Genomic DNA, 22,187 nt, shown 5'->3' on the forward strand with positions numbered 1-22,187 from the left:
TATACATGTATACGCACCAAATTTGGTATTTAAGAGAATAAACAATGTCTGGGACATAGATTAGAAAATTGACAGAGAAATATCAACTTCACCTTACAATTAGATAACAATGACGTAATTGTCAGTCTTTCATTTCCCAAATCAAAATTAAAGAATGACTGATCTTAAGGATATACTAGTATGAAATTTGCGTCAAAATAAACTTTCAAAACTGAGATTTTCTTCCTACGGCAGCTTTGATCAACATCTTATCTACAACTTTATGTAATGAAAAATACTATACGTATGTATTTACGAAATGCCAATCCGTTTTCTAAGGCGGGGTCGTCATCACAATGTATTCAATCTTTGTACGATAATTAGGATGCCCACTTTTTTTACTGCCTTTATACATAGTCAGCACGTTTGTCTATTGTATATTGGCATTAAAATTTTGTATTACATGATTAATAGACAAACATGCGTTCATGGTTTAAGAAGGAAAAATGCTCGTTCTTACACTCGCTCTCTCTGTTGAAACCAGGGGCTGTGATATGCTGATTATTATAATTCACCACGTGATTTCTTACCTCATAATAAATTACGTCACGTGACTTGTAAAGCAGCATGTTCTGTACTATCTAGAGTACTATTCTCCACTCGTACTCCTTCAATTGACAAGCTTGAAGTACATGGATGGGATCACAATACAAAATACGTTTTAAACCTTCGTAAAATAATTTACTTATGAAGGATATGGAGATAACGAACAGCATTCAATATCAAAGTTCATAAAATAATACAAAATAGGAGCAGAGCAAACAAGAACCTCCAAAACATCAGAGGTCGGATTAGGTGCCGTGGTGGAGTAAGCATCCCCTGTTGGTCGGTGACACCCACCTTGTGTTTTTTTCTTGAAAAAGACCTTAATGGTAATATAACAACCACGCTCTGTGAGAAACGTGATAACTTAACGTTACAATCGTCAACTTCCCTTACTAATGTAGAAATATACCTTCATCACCTGCATACGGAGTCTATATCTCTCAGTTGACTCAATACGCAAGAGCCTGCTCTATATATGAACATTTTTTTAAAAAGGTAAATTATTGACAAACAAGTTGATAAAATAAGAATATCGGGAGTCTCGTTTTATGTCAACATTTTGTAAGTCCTATGGTCGATACAATGGCCTTGTCAGCAAATACAATTAATTATGTCAAATGATGACAGACCTTTTTCATACTCATTGTTAGGCCATTATTTATACATTGAATTGACGATAGATTTCACGTTATTTCCTGATCATGACAAAGAGCACGCAGTGGGTGTGACCGGGTGGCATGGGATGCTCATTTCTCCATGGCACCTGATCGAATCAGTTTTTTGATGTTTTGGAGGTCCGTGTTTGCTCTGCTCCTATTTTGTATTGTTTAATGGACTTTTGATATTGAGTTCGTTATCTCCAAATGTTTCATTGGAATTTTTAAATATCCAATCTGATTAACACCTAAGTAGATCGATATAGTCTGAAAATGGCCACAACCACCCAGTCCTTTTAAAGAGGTTCGCTCCTAGGCTTTGAGTAGATTTTTGTGTGGGGAAATATATTTTTGGCGGATTTTTTTTTTATAAAAGTGGTCAATTTTTCTCATACCATGTATTTGCAGTTTTGTTAAGTTTGATTAGATTTTCTATTTTTACACGAAGCCTGTACACAGACTTGTTTTAGCAGTGAAATGTTTTACGTTGGTTTTTAAATTTTAAAATACTACAGTAAATTAACTGTCGTGAACTTTATCAACATACATTGTATTTGAAAAAGATAGCTAATATAATCAGTATCGCAAAGACCTTGGGAAAAATTAGCCCAATTTATTTTATCCATTCTGCTTCTGAAAAGAGTCATGACTTTCCAATAATTTTATTGCTTGTTAAAGGTATTTGTTCCCAAAATTCATTTGGATAAAAAAAATATTAGAGAAAAAACTTTGAAAGTTAGAAGTAATCACAGTGCAAAAAGGTCATATTAAATGCTCCGTGGCGCCAAAAGAACAGCTTTGATCCCCATATTTGGTTTTGATTTTTTTTTTAAATTAACTTATGTGAAAAGATTGATTTAAAACATATTTATTCAAATAAATGTGTTTAGAATCTTACAATGAACTTGATAGAAAAAATTTCTCAATACCTTTGATAACAGGATCCAACCTCTATAATAACAATAGTGATATAAACAGAGTTCACTGAACTCAAGTTAACTATGTCGTAATAAAATTACGCCGCAGCATTACTCACTCGGACGGTGAGCAAAAATTTTTGCGGACATTCAGTAACAAATAAAAAAATATTCAGATATATGTATTCAAATAGCATATTAAACATGGAATACCATTCCAAAGTATAAACAGGGACTACCATCGGGAATAACGCACGTGATTGTGTATTACAAGTCTGCTGATTATCAAAACACGTGTCTAGGTGTGAGAACAAAATATATTAGCTTGGGTGTTAATTGATTTGAACATGAGAATGCTGTTATTTAAAAAAAAAAACACTTTTAAGTTTGTTTTTTTTTTTTAATATTTTTATATCATTTTGCAACATAATATCTTTCTGTCTTTGAGTTTTGTTGAATGCTTGTCATATCAAGAAAAGTGTTTAAAAAATATTTAACTCGAATGAATCCTATTCACATAAAGGAAAAATTATTTTAAAAAACGATTTTATATCATTTTATAGCAAAATCAATATAAGTATAGGTACTTAATTTCTGAAGAAGATATAGCATTTCCAGATATCATCTTCCTTTCCGAGTATATACTCATCATTGCTAGCCAAGGATTTCCTATTCCAAATGTAGAGTAGATTTCGGATCAAAACTTTGGCTAGCGCAGATGGTACAAACCGTGAACAGATAAGTTACCTGTAGTTCAAACCATATTTTATTTCAAAATGACGAGCAGAAAAAACAGGCAAGGAGTACAAACACAAAAAATTGGTACAAAGTTTTAAAAACTTATGCTAATCCGTTTCCTTATTATTTATGATTAAGATGACAAATCCTATTTAGAGTTTTAGACAGCAAGAAAACGTGGTTTGAAGATGCTGAAAAATAACGTTTGAAATTGAAATGAGGTTCTAATCATACAAAAGAAATATAATGGATTTGTACAAAATGTAAGTAAGGGAGTCAGACAGAGAGAAAAACAACAGAATATTACTGAATTCATAGAAAAAATAATTAAAGAATAAAAACAGAAGCGATACAGTAGTAGCAAATACTACTGTATACAGGGAAATTTTCGCCCCTTTCGCCCTAGCCTCATTTGGGCGAATTTAAAACGGTGCGAATTCATATAATACAGTATAAGTACTTAAACAAAACTTTGACAGGGCGAATTTAAAACGGGGCAAAATTGTCCGCATGTGTGAAAGGGCGAAAATAGAACGGAGCGAAAATAACCCTGTATACAGTAATACAATGTTGATAAGAAAAAAATAAAAATATTTTTAAAAAACACAACAGATAAGTTGATGAAATCTGGTTAACCTCAAATCAATGTCTTTCATAAACATAAGATTTTTCCCCAAAAAGTTCGTTGACGTTATGAAACCAAATAAATTGAAATATCATGCTTTTATTACATGGACGTTAAGGTAAATGATCGGGTAACAAAAATGACAAGTTCTACACGACAACACGTGACATGAAGCGACGAAAAGGTCAACAAATGTGTTTCACATAGTTAATACAGTTTAATAACAATATGATATCTTACAATTGCTGATTGGAAAGTAACGAACACTGAATAAGATCAAAATTTAATTAATGCAAAAGTACACAATTGTATGATTGGGTAAATGAAAACAAATCAGTTGGCAATGGACAAATCAGTATAAAAATATCGTATCTTAAAGTTTAGAAAAAACAATATAAAAAAAGAAAAAAGAAAATCATCATTTTAGACAAATTGGTAATAGCAATTATAAAAGAAAAACACTCGTCTGGTAATTTTTGAAAGGTGTACATGTGATAATTATATGATAATTAAATAGGTAAGAAATCATTTTAAATTGTAAATGAAGAAGGTAGTATTGCTGCCCTTAAAAGAACAAAGGCCTTAAAACTAGACAAGTCATCAGTAGCCTTTAATCTATACTAGGCATTAACTCCCTAGATCTAGATTCGACACCAGTTGCATTTAATCTATACTAGGCATTAACTCCCTAAATTCAGATTTGACATCATTTGCCTTTGATGTAGACACTATACTAGGGATTCCTTTCTTTTAATAAATATAGGGATTACTTTCCTTCTAGATTACGCATAACTTTCCTTAATCTTGATAGGCCATCTGCTGATAATCTAGATCAGGCATTATTTCAATTTGATCTAGGTAAGGTATTACTTCCCTTGATCTAGAACAGGTATTACTTCCCTTGTTCTAAATTAAGTATTACTTCCCTTATTCCAAACTCCATACAGTGTCAATCCTCCGGGACTACTTTCAGTCCCTACGAATAATGATATGGAGTTGTAGTAGTGTAACGTAATATTGAGCTGTCTGGAGCATGCCCTTGTTCTTGATTAAGCATTATTTCCCTTGTTCTAAAATAAATATTATTTCCCTTGTTCTAGATAAGGTATTACTTCCCTTGTTCTTGATTAAGCATTATTTCCCTTGTTCTAAAATAAGTATTATTTCCCTTGTTCCATATTAGGTATTACTTCCCTTGTTCTTGATTAAGCATTACTTCCCTTGTTCTATATTAGGTATTACTTCCCTTGATCAATATTAGGTATTACTTCCCTTGTTCTATATAAGGTATTACATGTACTTCCTTCCCTGTTCTATATTAGGTATTACTTCCCTTGATCTATATTCAGCAAGTATTTTTTAACAAATGTTTCTACCAATCAGATTCAACTAATTTACATGAAATTATAATATTAAGTATTATTTCCCTTGTTCTATATTAGGTATTACTTCCCTTGATCAATACAGGTATTACTTCCTTTGTTCTATATAAGATTGTACTTCCCTTTATCTAGATTAGGCATTACTTCCTTTGTTCTATATTAGGTATTATGTCCCTTCATTTACATTAAGTATTACTTCCCTTGTTCTGTATTAGGTCTCATATCCTTCATCTCTATTAGGTATTATGCCCCTTGATCTATATTAAGTATCACTTCCCTTCATCTAGATTAGGTATTACTTCTTTTGTTCTAGGGATTGTATTCCCCTTCATCTAGATTAGGTATTATTTCCTTTGTTCTAAGGATTGTATTTCCCTGAATCTACATTAGGTATTACTTCCTTTCTAAGGATTGTATTTCCCTGAATCTAGATTAGGTATTACTTCCTTTCTAGGGATTGTATTTCCCTGAATCTAGATTATTAGTTATTACCTCCACTAAATCTAAAATAAGCATTACCTCCTCGTATCAAGATGAAGCCGTTTTTTTTTAATTTTATTTTGGGTATAGAGCTTCATACCAACACGTCTGTATAAAACCAAGCAGGAGCAGGAGATCTAGGCATTTGTTACGTTCTTCTACCAGTAAGTAATTCAGAGGGTTTGTATACCGAATTATACTGGATTCACCCTCACATTTTCCATCGTAAACTATTTTGTTCAAATGATTTTGCATCATTTCCATAAACGTAAAGATGATCTACAATTTAAAAATTCAATATGTAAGAGATGATATGATCGAATATTTCTTAATAAAATTCCAAAAGAAATGTTAACAAATGTATTATATTTTGGTTTGTAATTTCCAGATATTTCTATGCATGTTATGCTATGATTTTGTCAGTACAATTTTACTTTGACTTTGGCTCTTAAAATACATGATCTCATATCAAGTAATGTTTGCCTCATCATGAGGATATCTTTATTCAACTCTCTAAAACTTCATTAAAAATGACATTTTAAATAATTTAAGTTTGATTTTTTTCCTACATACAATATTTCTGTTCCAATGGTTTGCTATTATTTCAGTTTTGATCTCTATTTTTGTGTGTGTGTGTGTTGAATTTTATTACCTTTATAATTTCAATTGTCAGGTTCTTCGTATATTCCACCGTATTTCTCAAACTCTGATTTAAGTTATACATGCATTCTGACTATTTTATTTGTATATGTTTTTGTAATTATTTTTCATGACAATAGATGCATCTTAAATACTACTTTAACCATTACAGGCCAGAAAATTATATATAACTCAAAAGACATTACCCTGGTCACTCATTTGGAAAATATAGGTCAGATTTAGAATCCATAGAAAGTCTGAAATGTCCATCATGCATCCATGTTAATTTGGTAAGTGGACTTTGTCTAGGTGATTTTAAAATGCCTATGAATGCATGTATTGCAATTTGTTTATTTGTTACATACCTCTGTGCCCTTACAAATACACCCAACAACCATTGCTGGGGCAAAAGCAGACGATCGCAGCTCTGAAAGCAACTCTCCGCCATGCTGTCCTAAAACATTGCTGCTTAGTATGTTGAGTATGAATTTTCCAGAAATCTGATCAGAATCTGATGAACTTTCACCTGTTGCATTTGCTTTTCTTAGCTCAGGTGACTCATTTTCTGGCAATTGCTCAACCTTTTTTACCTGAATTATACAACAATGAAGAATAATAACAATGTAACCAGGAGATTGGGGGGATGTACATGTTATTTAAGTAAATCAAAATGTTTATCTCCTATGAAATAATTTAAAACAATATTGTCACAGATAATTCAATTTATGCCGCTATGAGAAATCTGTTAAATTTTACACCGTCGGATCATTACAGATTTTTAACCCAATCAAAATCTTTTTTCGTTGCACCATTTTTGTTAGCCTGTTAGTGCAGTGGAAAAAACCATTTTTGTGTGTGTGTGTGTTGAAGCTCTACTGGTTTGAACTTATAGCAAAGGAAGAGAAGAGTATTTAAGCAGCTGGGATTTGAAACTTTAAAACAGCAATATTTAGAATAATGATCGTTGATAAAGTCTCTTTATATTCTTAGTGTAGTCTACTTGTGTGCCAAGTTATATTGAAATCAGACCAAAACTGTAGGAGGAGTAGCATTTTAATAATTTTACAGACATTTCAATTTTTAGTAACCACGGCAACACAGTTCATCAAAATTAAAATTTGATACACAGAATTATGTATCTTAGTGTATTCTACTTGTGTGCCAAATTATACTGAAATCAGACCAAAACTGTAGGAGGAGTAGCATTTTGAAAGAATTTCACAGAAATTTCTATTTTTAGTAACCACGGCAACACCGTTCATCGAAATCAAAAACCGATACACAGAATTATGTATCTTAGTGTATTCTACTTGTGTGCCAAATTATACTGAAATCAGACCAAAACTGTAGGAGGAGTAGCATTTTGAAACAATTTCACAAAAATTTCTACTTTTAGTAACCTCGGCAACATCGTTCATCGAAATCAATAACCAATGCATAGAATTATGTATCTTAGTGTAGTCCACTTGTGTGCCAAGTTATATTGAAATCGGATCAAAACTGTAGAAGGAGTAGCATTTTGAAAGAATTTCACAGAAATTTCTATTTTTAGTAAATCAAAATGTTCATCGAAATCAAAAACCGATACACAGAATTATGTATTTAGTGTAACACTTGTGTGCCAAGTTATATTGAAATTAGACCAAAACTGTAGGAGGAGTAGCATTTTGAAAAATTGTTTACAGACAGACGGACAGACAGACAGACAGACAGACAGACGGACAGACGGAAAATCTTTTTACTATCGCATAAGCTCTTTTGTTAGCCTGTTAGTGCAGTGGAAAAAAAAACCCACCACCCACCCTTTTTGGGGGTTTTGGTTTTGTATTATTTTGCATTCTATTTTTAGTCAAAATTTGTATTTTTCTAATAACTTTTCATACATTTCTTAATTGGATTGGCGCAATTGTTTGGACGCCTCCAAGGATTTACTCATTTATACATATTTACATGTACTCTGATATATTCACTGCATGCAAATTTCTAGTCAGTCTCAGGGGGATAACACTTGTACCTATGGACATGTATCCTGTATTGAAATTGTTTAATATTAGGTGATCCCCTTAATGATTTGTTATACATTTTACTTAATATTAAGGTGATATTTCTCATAAGAGGCATAAAGATATAATATGTATATACATGTAGTGCTAATGATGGTACATAATAAATCTTGGGTAGCAATATCATATTGCTACCCATGATGACAACACAAAAGCCAGAAATCATAGTACTAGGTTCAAAAGTTTTCAGAAAAAAATCCCTCTTGTCAGTTATAGAGTGAAACAAATAGCTTTATTTTGATGTTAAATGTTAATTAAGTACACAGCATGTGTGACAAATAGCTTTATTTTGATGTTAAATGTTAATTAATACACAGCAGCAGGGATGCTCTTTTCTCCCTGGCACCTTATCCTACCTTCAATGTTTTGGAGGTCCATGTTTGCTCTCCTCCTATTTTATATTGTTTAATGGACTCTTGAGCTCTAATACTGTTCTTTATCTCCAAAATTATATTTTTTTGGATCAAGATCAACAAATCAATTATGATGATGCATGTTAAACAACATGAAAAATATCTCAAGTCCAGGTTAAAGAAGAGGCAGCAAAGTTCTATTTCAGGCAGACTTTGCCATCGTCAGAACCCACAGTTTTCTCTGTTACTATGCAGTGTACATAATGGAGAGAAAACCTCTGGGTTCTGATGATGACATTTTTTGCCAAGAAGAGAAATATATCCAAAGAACATTAATACTCTGTTTAAGGTTTATTGGTATTGCATTGAAAAAGAAAAGTATCTTACTTCTTTGGTAAGATATATAAATACCATGAAGGATATGGAGATGATGAACAGTATTCATTATCAAAGTCCAAAAAACAATACAAAATAGGAGCAAAGCAAACACGACCTCCGAAACATCAGATGTGGGATCAGGTGCCATGGAAGAGTGAGCATCCCTGCCGATCGGTCACATCCGCCGTGTGCTCGTCATGATTGGGTAATAACAGAAAAATCTTCGTCAATTAAGTGTAAGAATAATGGACTAACAATTAGTATGAAAAACTTTAGTCAACATTTGACTCAATGATAAATTGCATTTGCAGACAAGGCCATTGTATCGACCATAGAATTTGAGAAATGACGACTTTAAACAAGACTGCTGGTATTTTTGTTTCATCAACTTGTGTGTCAATAATTTACCTCTTTTTGGAAATTATTCATATGCAGAGCATGCTCTTGTGTATCGAATCGACTGAGATATATAAACTCCTTATGCAGGTGATGAAGGTATACTGCTGCATAAGTAAGGGAAGTTGACAATAGAAAAGTTAAAGTTATCATGTTTATTATAGAGCTTGGTTGTTAGATTACCATTAACATCTTTTTCAAGTAAAATATTCAAATATGAAACAGATGTGTCAGACTCTGTGGTATATTTTATCTCAAGCTCACCAGGATACATGGTATCAGGAATGGAAATTACCATTGTTAATTGACAATATCGTTGATATATCTAAATTTCGCATTGAAGGCCACAGCTTGTGTTTTTTTTTCTTTTCATGAATACAATTTTGCACTAATTCTGCTTCATATGAATACAAAATAAGTCTGCTTATAATGGAGCACAATTGGTACCCATGGGAATTCCAATAGAGTGTTGGAAGACCTGGTCTCCAAAAACCACAGAGATATTGTCAATCAGAAACTCAAGCATCTTTTTGATGTTAACTTCAGATACTTGTATGTGTAATCAGAATGTGTTTTAACAAAATAATTTTGCAAATGACCAATGACCAGGTAAGTAAATTTTTGAGTTCCATTTTTATTGAAAAAGCTGCTGTCAATGATATCAAAAGCCTGGACTATAATATAACACGGAGAATGGGGAACCATAACATATAATGAAAGTAGGAATGTTTTTTTTTCAACAAATGTGTTTTTTCAGCTTTGATAAAAATATCTGGAATAGTAACTTTTAAACTGGCTTAACATATAACAAAGAATATTAAGTTCAAGGTCAGAGTGTCAATGTCAGAAAAAAAATGATTAAGACACAGTTGAAAGTTTTCTGTAATATGTATTTGTTTTTTTTTTTTTTTTTTTTTTTTTTTGTTGTTGTTGTTTTTTTGTTTTTTTTAGTTTTGTTTAAAAATTTCCTGAACTGCACTTAACACAAAACAGAAAATGGATAGGTCAAGGCCACCGAAGAGTTCAAGAAAGAAATTAAGGACAGTTGAATAGCTCTCTCCAAATGCACCAGTATATGAATTTTATTTCATTTATCTTGAACGGTTACTTTTAAACTAAGCTAATATGCCACGTGTAACAAACCAACAAGATGAAAATTGACATGTCAAACATAATTCAATGTAGCAACATACCATCGTTACATGCATGGCATGACATAACAAACTATTGACTATTGAAACTGACTTCATGAATATCAAATCTAGTAATCTGAAATTAAACAAAATAAATTTCAATGAAGCTTGACCTGTTTGGTTGTTGACCTGTTTTGTTGGTGCCATGGTCCTCAGTTTTCTTTACTCACCTCTGTAAGCATCAGAAGAACGCTGCGCTGAAGTTTGTTTATACATGTGAACATGATAAATAATGACCAAAAACCCAAATTCCAACATAGGAGTACCATGATAAATAATGACCAATAGCCCAAAGTCCAAACTGTAACATAGGAGTAGCATGATAAACAATGACCAATAGCACAAAGTCCAAACTGTAACATAGGAGTGCCATGATAAACAATGACCAAAAGCCCAAATTCCAAACTGTAACATAGGAGTACCATGATAAACAATGACCAATAGCCCAAATTCCAAACTGTACCATAGGAGTGCCATGATAAATAATGACCAAAAACCCAAATTCCAACATAGGAGTACCATGATAAACAATGACCAATAGCCCAAATTCCGAACTGTACAATAGGAATGCCATGATAAATAATGACCAATAGCCAATAGCCAAAGTCCAAACTGTAACATAGGAGTACAATGATAAACAATGATCAAAAACCCAAATTCCAAACTGTACCATAGGAGTGCCATGATAAACAATGACCAAATACCCAAATTCCAAACTGTAACATAGGAGTGCCATGATAAACAATGACCAAAAGCCCAAATTCCAAACTGTAACATAGGAGTGCCATGATAAACAATGACCAATAACCCAAATTCCAAACTGTAACATAGGAGTGCCATGATAAACAATGACCAAAAGCCCAAATTCCAAACTGTACCATAGGAGTGCCATGATAAACAATGACCAAAAACCCAAATTCCAAACTGTAACATAGGAGTGCCATGATAAACAATGACCAATAACCCAAATTCCAAACTGTACCATAGGAGTGCCATGATAAACAATGACCAATAACCCAAATTCCAAACTGTAACATAGGAGTGCCATGATAAACAATGACCAATAGCCCAAATTCCAAACTGTAACATAGGAGTGCCATGATAAACAATGACCAAAACCCAAATTCCAAACTGTACCATAGGAGTGCCATGATAAACAATGACCAAAAACCCAAATTCCAAACTGTAACATAGGAGTGCCATGATAAACAATGACCAATAGCACGAAGTCCAAACTGTGACACAGGAATGTCATTATAAACAATGACCAATAACCCAAATTCCAAACTGTACCATAGGAGTGCCATGATAAACAATGACCAATAACCCAAATTCCAAACTGTAACATAGGAGTGCCATGATAAACAATGACCAAAAGCCCAAATTCCAAACTGTAACATAGGAGTGCCATGATAAACAATGACCAATAACCCAAATTCCAAACTGTAACATAGGAGTGCCATGATAAACAATGACCAATAACCCAAATTCCAAACTGTAACATAGGAGTGCCATGATAAACAATGACCAAAAGCCCAAATTCCAAACTGTAACATAGGAGTACCATGATAAACAATGACCAAAAGCCCAAATTCCAAACTGTAACATAGGAGTACAATGATAAACAATGATCAAAAACCCAAATTCCAAACTGTACCATAGGAGTGCCATGATAAACAATGACCAAAAACCCAAATTCCAAACTGTAACATAGGAGTACAATGACCATGATAAATAAATTCCAAATGACCAAACTGTAACATAGGAATGACCAATAACCCAAATTCCAAACTGTACCTTAGGAGTACCATGATAAACAATGACCAATAGCACAAAGTCCAAACTGTAACATAGGAGTGCCATGATAAACAATGACCAATAACCCAAATTCCAAACTGTAACATAGGAGTGCCATGATAAACAATGGAGTGCCATGATAAACAATGACCAATAACCCAAATTCCAAACTGTACCTTAGGAGTACCATGATAAAGAATGACCAATAGCCCAAATTCCAAACTGTAACATAGGAGTGCCAAATCCAAACAATAGGAAATCCCAAAGTTTGACCATAGTAAATCCAAACTGTGACAAACAATGACCAATTGACATAGGAATGCCATGATAAACAATGACCAATAACCCAAATTCCAAACTGTAACATAAGTTCCCATTTCAAACCATAGGAGACCAGATAAACAATAAACCCAAATTCCAAACTTTTACATAGGATATGATAAAAATGACCAGCCCAAGTTCCAAACTGTTTCATGATAAATTATGACAACTTATATATTTTAATTGAGTGCCATTAAACAATTAACCCAAATTAAACTGTTGATTAAGGGAATTATAGCCCAAAGTCCAAACTGTGCTAGGTGCCATGATAAACTGACCAATAACCCAAATTCCAAATCTTATGAAACAATGACCAATAACCCAAATCCAAATGTGTTAATGATAAACAATAGCCCAAAAAACTTGAGTGCCATGATAAACAATGTAAACTGAAGGGAATAAACAATGACCAATAACCCAAATTCCAAACTGTAACATAGGAATTTTTTTTCCCAAATGATAAACAATGACCAATAACCCAAATTCCAAACTGCATAGGAGTTATAAACAATGACCAATCAAATTCCAAACTGTGCATGATAAACAATGACCAATTAAGCCCAAATTTCCAAATTTGTTCTATAGGAGTGCCATGATAAACAATGACCAAAAACCCAAATTCCAAACTGTAACATAGGAGTCCCATGATAAACAATGACCAATAACACAAAAACCAAACTGTGACACAGGAGTGCCATGATAACCAAACTGTAACATAGGAGTGCCATGATAAACAATGACCAATAACCCAAATTCCAAACTGTAACATAGGAGTGCCATGATAAACAATGACCAAAAACCCAAATTCCAACATAGGAGTACCATGATAAATAATGACCAAAACCCAAATTCCAACATAGGAGTACCATGATAAACAAGTTTTCTGCCATGCCAGATAAACAATGACCAATAGCCCAAATTCCAAACTGTACCATAGGAGTGCCATGATAAACAATGACCAATAACCCAAATTCCAAACTGTACCATGATAAAAGTGACCAAAGTTAAACAAGACCAATAACCCAAATTCCAAACTGTAACATAGGAGTGCCATGATAAACAATGACCAATAACCCAAATTCCAAACTGTAACATAGGAGTGCCATGATAAACAATGACCAATATCCCAAATTCCAAACTGTACAATAGGAGTACCATGATAAACAATGACCAATAGCCCAAATTCCAAACTGTTACATAGGATTGCCGTGATAAACAATGACCAATAACCCAAATTTCAAACTGTAACATAGGAGTGCCATGATAAATAATGACCAAAAACCCAAATTCCAACATAGGAGTACCATGATAAACAATGACCAATAGCCCAAAGTCCAAACTGTACCATAGGAGTGCCATGATAAACAATGACCAATAACCCAAATTCCAAACTGTAACATAGGAGTGCCATGATAAACAATGACCAAAAGCTCAAATTCCCAACTGTAACATAAGAGTGCCATGATAAACAATGACCAAAAGCCCAAATTCCAAACTGTACCATAGAAGTGCCATGATAAACAATGACCAATAACCCAAATTCCAAACTGTACCATAGGAGTGCCATGATAAACAATGACCAATAACCCAAATTCCAAACTGTAACATAGGAGTGCCATGATAAACAATGACCAAAAGCCCAAATTCCAAACTGTAACATACGAGTACCATGATAAACAATGACCAATAGCCCAAATTCCAAACTGTACCATAGGAGTGCAATGATAAATAATGACCAAAACCCAAATTCCAACATAGGAGTGCCATGATAAACAATGACCAATAGCCCAAAGTCCAAACTGTAACAAAGGAGTACCATAATAAAAAATGACCAATAGCACAAATTTCAAACTGTAACATAGGCATGCCATGATAAACAATGACCAATAACCCAAATTCCAAACTGTACCATAGGAGTACCATGATAAACAATGACCAATAGCACAAAGTCCAAACTGGAACATAGGAGTGCCATGACAAAATATGACCAATAGCCCAAATTCCAATCTGGCCACCTTCCTGATCTCACCCTTCTAGATTTATCAATATTAAATAAAAAAACAAGAACAGTATAAAATTTGTCTAAATCCGGACATCACTGATTCCAAAGACATTAACAGGAACAATAGAAACCTTCTGGATTAGACAACATTTCAAACAAATACTGCAAAAAAAAATTTTAAATTGTATTCTTATCCTTCATTGCTCTTAACATGCTGAGTCTTTAAACCACCTCTTTTAGCAAAGGATCACAGTAAATTTTGTGAATTTTATTCAAAAGTGACCAGCTAATGCACATTGGTGATCAAGTACAATTGGGCCAACCAAAGAATTCATAAATACAGTGTTGTCACTTGTACATAATGTGCCTATAAGTTGCAACTTGGAACACTGAAAACCACAATGATGCAGTGTGAAATGAATAACATAGCTGGTACATTATCATGGAAAAAACAGAAACCACATTAAATGTAATGAACAGCCTTAGGCAAGAGTCAAAGTGATTTTTCTAATTCATTTATCTGAAATAGTTATAATGTGGTACATACTCTGGTTCCAAAAAGAATATCTTCGAGAAGACCATGAAAAGTTCTTTCATGTAAGCTTCTCTAACTGGTTTTGCTAACCAACTCTCGGACAGGCTTGAATTCATTTTATCCAGGAATTTTTTGTAGTAGTTGATGAAACTTCGCACATTGTGGGACCATGCAAAGAACAACCTGTAACAAAGAAAATTGTATTTCAGAAGTAAAACAAAAACTATTTTCATTTTCCTATCATGCATAGGGACATAAAAATATATTATTAATAATGTTTAAATATGTATGTACTGCTATTTATATATGGTCATTTAACATGTTACAAGACCATATGCTAGTAATAATAGAATTACAGGCAACAAGGCTCACATGAAATTGATGAATCAACTTAAATTCTATAACAGAACAATAAATTTAATATATGATAAATCTTTTAAAATAATCAAATTCTAAGGACAGGCCCTCAACACATGCTGTTAAAATGCTTCCCACATACCCATAATGTAGCCAATGATTTCAAAATTGCTCTGAGACAATTTCAGAGAAAATAAATGAAGTAGCAGCAGCACATAAAATAACCTTCAAATTTGTCAAATCAAATCTTTCTGTGATTTTTAATGTGAGTACCTTTCATCCAAAAACATTATCCATATGAATAATCAAACACTTTCTCAACATTTTACTAGTACTACATTTACATTTTTATTGTACACTCATGTTGAAAATTCAGAACTCCATGGATTGTTCATAGTAAATGCACCAAGTTTGCTTTGCTAATTTGTCAATATACAGAACACATTCAAACTGAGATGAGCTCACTTTTGATCTAAGTCTCACTTTTCCGCCATTATGCCGGGATCCTATGGTACTGGTGTGCATTTTGAAAGTCAATTAATCAGTCAAAAAAGTTTTAGAAAATCATTTACCATGTTGTGTCAATAGAAAAATTAATGAATTACCTTAATTCTTATGATCATGATGATATGTTGTAATTGTTACTGTTTACATATTTTATTGATAACATGAGAAAGACAAAAAATCTCACCCAGTCTAGCATTTCTGTATTCAAGGGATGTTACTCTGGTACCGGTGCAAATGTATGGTGAGCTAGAATATAGCCAAAAATCAACAAAAGACATCTTTTATTTCTTTTAAATCAACATAATTTCTCATTTAAAAATAATATTAAATAAAATATGGATTTACATTATATTATTAAAAATAATTTCCATCTAAATTAGCTGAAATATGTTAATCTAATAGTTTTTAATGTCATTTATTTTTCAAATATCATATTTCATCCTGAGATTTCTAATCAAGTTAAATAACATAGTTGGGGAAAGGATAAGTGCACTTAAGCAATACTTAATGGGTCCTTTTTATGTGCCATTTTACTTCAGAACATATTACCAAATCGTTCTCTTTTAGTAATATTTAGACACTAGCGGATATTTTTAATTAAAAAGCATGTTAAGCATCACTAAATTCAGCATGGATTTGAAACAACTGAATATTTTTAAATGCCTATGGATACCTGTCAATCCGAAAATGTTGTACCGAACCTTCTTTCAGTTTCGTTTATGTAGATCAAGGGGAATAGATATTTAAATCGATATTTGAACAATCTGATGGTGGATCATAGTCAGGCGCGTTTGCAGAATGTTACTTCTTGCACCAAACCTGTTTTTTTTTTTTTAAATATTGAATGAAGTTGTGTAGTTGCCTGTTGCTATAATGATTAAACTAAGCAATTGGTACTCTTGCATTTGAAAAATTACAATATTAGTTTCATTGAATTTGAAATTAAAAAGGAGTGTTTAGGTGGTTTTCATTACCTGTTTCATTGTCTTGCATGAAGGTTTAAAATGTTTGACACTTTTATGAACGACACTAATCTCTCTTTACCCTCCGTTGTTCTTAAAAACAAATACATACAAATATCTCTAAGTGGCACAACTTTGACTTACTGATACAAAACCTGCCTATATTTTACAGTGAGCACCTTTGAGGAATGTTTACCTGGGTAAAACTTACGTGACTATCAGTATTTTAAATAATTTATTCCACACGTGGGTTGAACATGGGTCATACAGGTAAAAAGCTCTCACTTGCTATAGGGAAAACATTGTACTTTTTATACAATTTTAATATCTTAAGTACCAGCCTAAGCATGTGCAAATTTCATACTTTCACACAAGTTTTATAAATGTAAAATGTGTCTTTTGTAATTTGCACAAGTTTGCACAACGTTAGGCTCATAGTTAACAAAAGCTTTGAAATGAATGACTGTTCTCGATTTACTATAGAAAATCACAAATGTCGGCTGACCCCTACCACATTGTAAATCAGCGGTAATTTTTTTTTTTAATCGTATGGTTTAGATATCAATTGATGATTTGAGATAAAAAGTTTTGCTTAATTTGATTGTTTATTTTTTCACATTTATATAAAAAATAAAACATTTTCTTTAAAAAAAAAAACAACAACTCTTTATAAATCAAAGTATTTTGAAACAATTTCAGATTAATTTGAAGCAATGTCATCACAAGCTTCATTATTATTTTGCCTTGCAGGATTAATATATAAATTTAACAAGAATAGCATTTCATCATTTTCATTTATTTTTTAGACATGACTTAATTGTGACTGAAATGCATCATACGACAACAAAACTGAAGACCATATGGGGAAATGGTTTACAATATAGCCGTTTTAACACTTTTATGAGTGTCTGGTATGACGTGTGGTGCAAAATAACACAGAGAATATGGGTCTTGTAGAAAATAGCTGTTTACTTAACAAAAAAAACGTAACATTTCAGGAATAAATTAGATAGAGCTTGACCTGTTGACAGCAGAGTATCACTTCTCATGTCTAAATAAAGCCCATCACTAGGTGTCTTTTTTTGCGAGTGATGCAAATAGAAATACCCCGGTAGAACCACCGGTATCATAAGAATGGAGTATAATACGGATTATTCCTTTTGAAAAAGTGAGACTGAGATCAAAAGTGAGCTTGTCTCAGTTTAATGGTCTCAAGGACATTATCATTTGAATAATTGAAACATTGTATCTCAGTATCTAATATATTTGCAGTGGGCATTTTCCCTTTGAATCCAGTATTCAATGACTGTAAGTCTTTGATCCAGCTGATCAGTCAGTAAATTACAACTTTACTTTGGAAAAGTGAGACAGCTGAGATCAACAGATCAAAAGTTACATGGCCTCCCATTTATTCAAACAAGAACTACAATATGACCTTACTAAACAGTTAAAATTGTGAAAAACCACTTACGCTTTGTTTTGCCATTCTTTACCAAGATACTCCTCCTCTTTTATTAATATATCATTGACAAACGCGTCAAAATCGTTAAGAATTTCACGCACCCTTGTAGCCGAATCAGATAACACATCAAAACTCTTCAATGTCTCATTTTCTGGTACCTCAAGAGAAAAAATAAGGCCTCTCCTGCATAACAATTTAAGGGTAGAAAGAAAATCTGGCACTTTTTTATCACACACCCCCTGTGCTCTTGACTGGATCTTGGTAGTGAATTCTTCCATACTAATTGGATTGTTATCGTATGCTATTCCGTAGTCTTCCAACGTTTTCGTGGTCCACTTTGAAATAACGTTAGGGTATTTAAAGTGATGATATTTTTTCGCTCTCGCACCATAGTTCGCTGCTGTATCGCTTGAACTCGAAGAATCACAGTTAAAGGATGATGTTTGCCTTTTTCTATTAATTCTCTTTTGAAGTTTTTCTACTCCCAGTGATGCCATTTGTGAAACTGAAACTAAGTTCAATATTTTGGTATCTCGTGCCCGATATCAATAAAAAGTTGGAAAGACACTCCAAATATTTCTCCCTGGTAAGACCAGGGACCTATATATACAACATTAGTTTATAGGTCCCTGGTACAGTGTGGTAAGATTAAAATTATCTAAAACCCTGTGATCCAGTTGGCTGTCGTATATGGAATTCCATAAACTTTGGGCATTTTTTTTTATCGAACATCGTTTCATTTCTTCAGATGTACATAAATAGGCTTAACAATAGTTATTTATGTCTCTGATTTATTTAAAACAAGATATATTCATTATACCCTACTCTCTGTGGATAAAAATATAACTGTCTGAGGTACACCGAGATGGATATTTTATAAAGTTAGAAGACGTGTAACTAAAGGCACCGTAAAACAAGTACATTGCATCAATATGCAATCCCTAGTTGGATCGGATCAAAATCTGATTTTAATTAGATTAGGTCGCTATCATTTTCTGTGTCTGAGGTCAATATTAATATCGCCATGAGCCCTTATAACCACATATTGACTGTTCATTGAAGTCCATAATAGGTATATTATATAATCACTCAAAGTGAATGCACTGACACGTTCCTAACTGAACAGACTCGGCTATCATTAGTCACAATGGTTAAAACACGCTTCGTATATTATGACGTCACATTCTACGTAACTTTGGTGCAACCGAACGGCGTGTCGTGCGATATCATTTTCCGCGGACGCGCTTTCGGGTCGATATCACGGAAGGAGGAATATCACGTGACGTTCTTTCAGCCAATGAAAATTACGAAAATAATCTTATATAATAATATCTATGACTTTTTTCTCAACGTTCTAAAAAAGCTCAAAACGTTTCATCAAACGGAAAATTTTACCACCAGTACGCTTTATTGTAATTTTTGGATTTTACATCGAAACATACCGAAGGTGATCAGGAACTACCGTGCCACCCATTGAAAAAAAATAATAACACAGATTAATTGATACCAGTCCTCAGACCCTTACCTAGTAGCACATACTAACCAACCGTTACTCAGGGAGTACACCACAGAGTTTCAAGGTGGGCGATGACAGAATAAAATAAGACAACAAGTGTATCATGCCACACACCCTACATGTAGGTTGGTGAAGTTTACTTTGATGGAGGGCTGATGTCAGGCTTGCATCTTTCCTTGCAGTAATTTAATTCTCTTATCTCATTTTAACTCAATCTTTTTAAATTTAAAAAAAACTTATTGTAAAAAGCTGACATTTGTACACCCACATTTAGGTACAAAATAAAATGCGTATTTTCTTCAAGAGAAACGCAGTTTCCTGTAGGCTTAAGCTAAATATACATATATAGCTTTTTGGCGCCGATTCTTATAAGCATATGGCATTAAATGTAATCTGTGATGTCTTTCAAAGAGAACACGTCAAGCTTTTTTACGTAGTATAAAGTATATGTTATGATATTTAAAAGAATTAGGTACATGTATAAAAGAATTAAAACACTATACAAGTGTCAAGGTCTGAATCTAGATCATTATGTTACTCAACTGCATGTAAATCGATTTTTTTACTGACAAATCTGGGTTGATTTCAGTGTATCACATGGATCCTGTTACAATTTGTGATACCAGTAAGAAAATACAAACACTCATCATTTATAATACTAGTATTCCATTTATTTGAGTATGGTAGGTAAAAAAAACACTAAAGAAACAAGATGTGTTTGTGAAACACTGATGCGCCCGTGTGGCAGCTTATGACTAGGGTTGAAATATCTCAAATGCAAGTTTAACTGCAAGGTCAAAATACCTGATGAAAGATGTTCTCACAAGAAAAGCAAATGTGGAATATGAAAGCCCAAACACTAAAGGTTCAAAAGTTATGGTGAAGGTTTTTTTGTGGGTAAAACTCTATGTTCAAGGTCAAAATTGTGGTTTCCAAATGAAGTTCTTCACAAATAGAAAACACCTTTGAAATATGAAAGGCCTAGTACTAAGGGTTCAAAAGTTAGGGAGAGGGCTAAAATAGGCTGCGCCTGCTGCCCAGTCCTATTCACAATAACATCAGTGAATAAAATATTGTTTTAAATAAAATAAAAAGTTATGACCAAGGTTAAAGTTTTTTTTAAAGTGGGCCAAACTCTAAGGTCAAGGTCAAAAGGTCAAAATTGTTGGTATGCAAAGGAAGGTCTTGTCACAAGAAAAACATATTTGTAAATTATTAAAGCCGTAATATTAACAGTTCAAAAGTTATAGTCGCGATTAAAGTTTTAAAACTAAGCCAAACTATAAGGTCAAGGTCAAAAGATAAAATATTTTTGTACTCAGTGAAAGGTCTTGTCACATAAACTCATGTGAAGTATGAAAGCCATATCACCAACTATTCAAAAGTTATGGCTATGGTTAAAGTTCGGAGATTTTGGTAAAAGTTAGTCAAACTCGAAGGTCAAGGTCACGAGACCAAATTTGGTGGTACCAAAAGAATGGTCTTGGCTTATCCTAAGGGATACACCTGTGAAATATAAATACATTCAAAAGATGGGAACAAGTTTAAATTTTTTTTGCTGACAAACAGACGGACGGACGGACGTATAGGGTAAAAACTATATACGCCCGAATCTTCGATTACGGGGGCATGCAAATAAGTATTGGTATAAAAGCCTTTTCTCTTTCTTTCTTTCTGTTAAACACACAAACATATTGATAGTGACGGAAATAGAAATTAACGATCACAGGCGCGGATCCAGGAATTTTTTCCAGGGGGGGGGGGGGGGGTCCACTCCAGTGAAAAAGAAATCCAACCCAGAAATTTGTTGACAAGCAAAAAAAACCGTTATCTCGCTTAAACGTGAAAATTCTATTTCGGGGGGTTGGGGGGGGGTAGTCGTTGACTTCCAATTCTTCTAGCTACACGTATGACTTCTCATACCAACTTCACTATACCCAAATTTATGAGGGGGGCTGCGTTTTCGGGGGGGGGGGCAAGGAAACTTTTTATTTGTTTAGTAAATAAATTTAGTGACTCTGCAAATTCCAGGGGGTTCGGACCCCCGACCCCCCCCCCCCCCCCTCTAGATCCGCGCATGCGATCAAGCATAAGAACAAAATGACAATTTGAAATAATGTACATGTCTAGAATAAACTATAGGGAAAAAACATGACCATGATTATTTATTTGTTTATGTAGGATGTGTTTAAATGGATGAATTCAACCACAGTTAGGGGGCCAGACTGGATGACTGTGTATCTGGTTTTCATTACCGTGAGTGTCCACCTGGTTTTCATTACCATAAATGTCTATCTGGTCTTCATTACCATGAATGCGTAGT

At 33.4% G+C, this 22,187-nt stretch overlaps 1 protein-coding gene across 1 annotated transcript; it reads right to left on the reverse strand.

The window, feature by feature from the left end:
* Positions 1 to 5,434: 5,434 nt before the first annotated feature.
* Positions 5,435 to 18,845, reverse strand: LOC134278049 (uncharacterized). The gene is made up of 5 exons (XM_062760370.1): positions 18,358 to 18,845; positions 15,059 to 15,243; positions 10,576 to 10,706; positions 6,388 to 6,612; positions 5,435 to 5,662 (listed from the first exon to the last, which is right to left on the reverse strand). Exons 1-5 carry the CDS (start codon positions 18,843 to 18,845, stop codon positions 5,459 to 5,461), a joined length of 1,233 nt encoding a protein of 410 aa, XP_062616354.1. The 3' UTR covers positions 5,435 to 5,458.
* Positions 18,846 to 22,187: the final 3,342 nt, after the last annotated feature.

The sequence above is a fragment of the Saccostrea cucullata genome, unplaced genomic scaffold (genome assembly GCF_032062105.1).
Source record: "Saccostrea cucullata isolate Sc308-1 unplaced genomic scaffold, CSIRO_AGI_Scuc_v1 ctg390, whole genome shotgun sequence".
Classification (NCBI taxonomy): domain Eukaryota; kingdom Metazoa; phylum Mollusca; class Bivalvia; order Ostreida; family Ostreidae; genus Saccostrea; species Saccostrea cuccullata.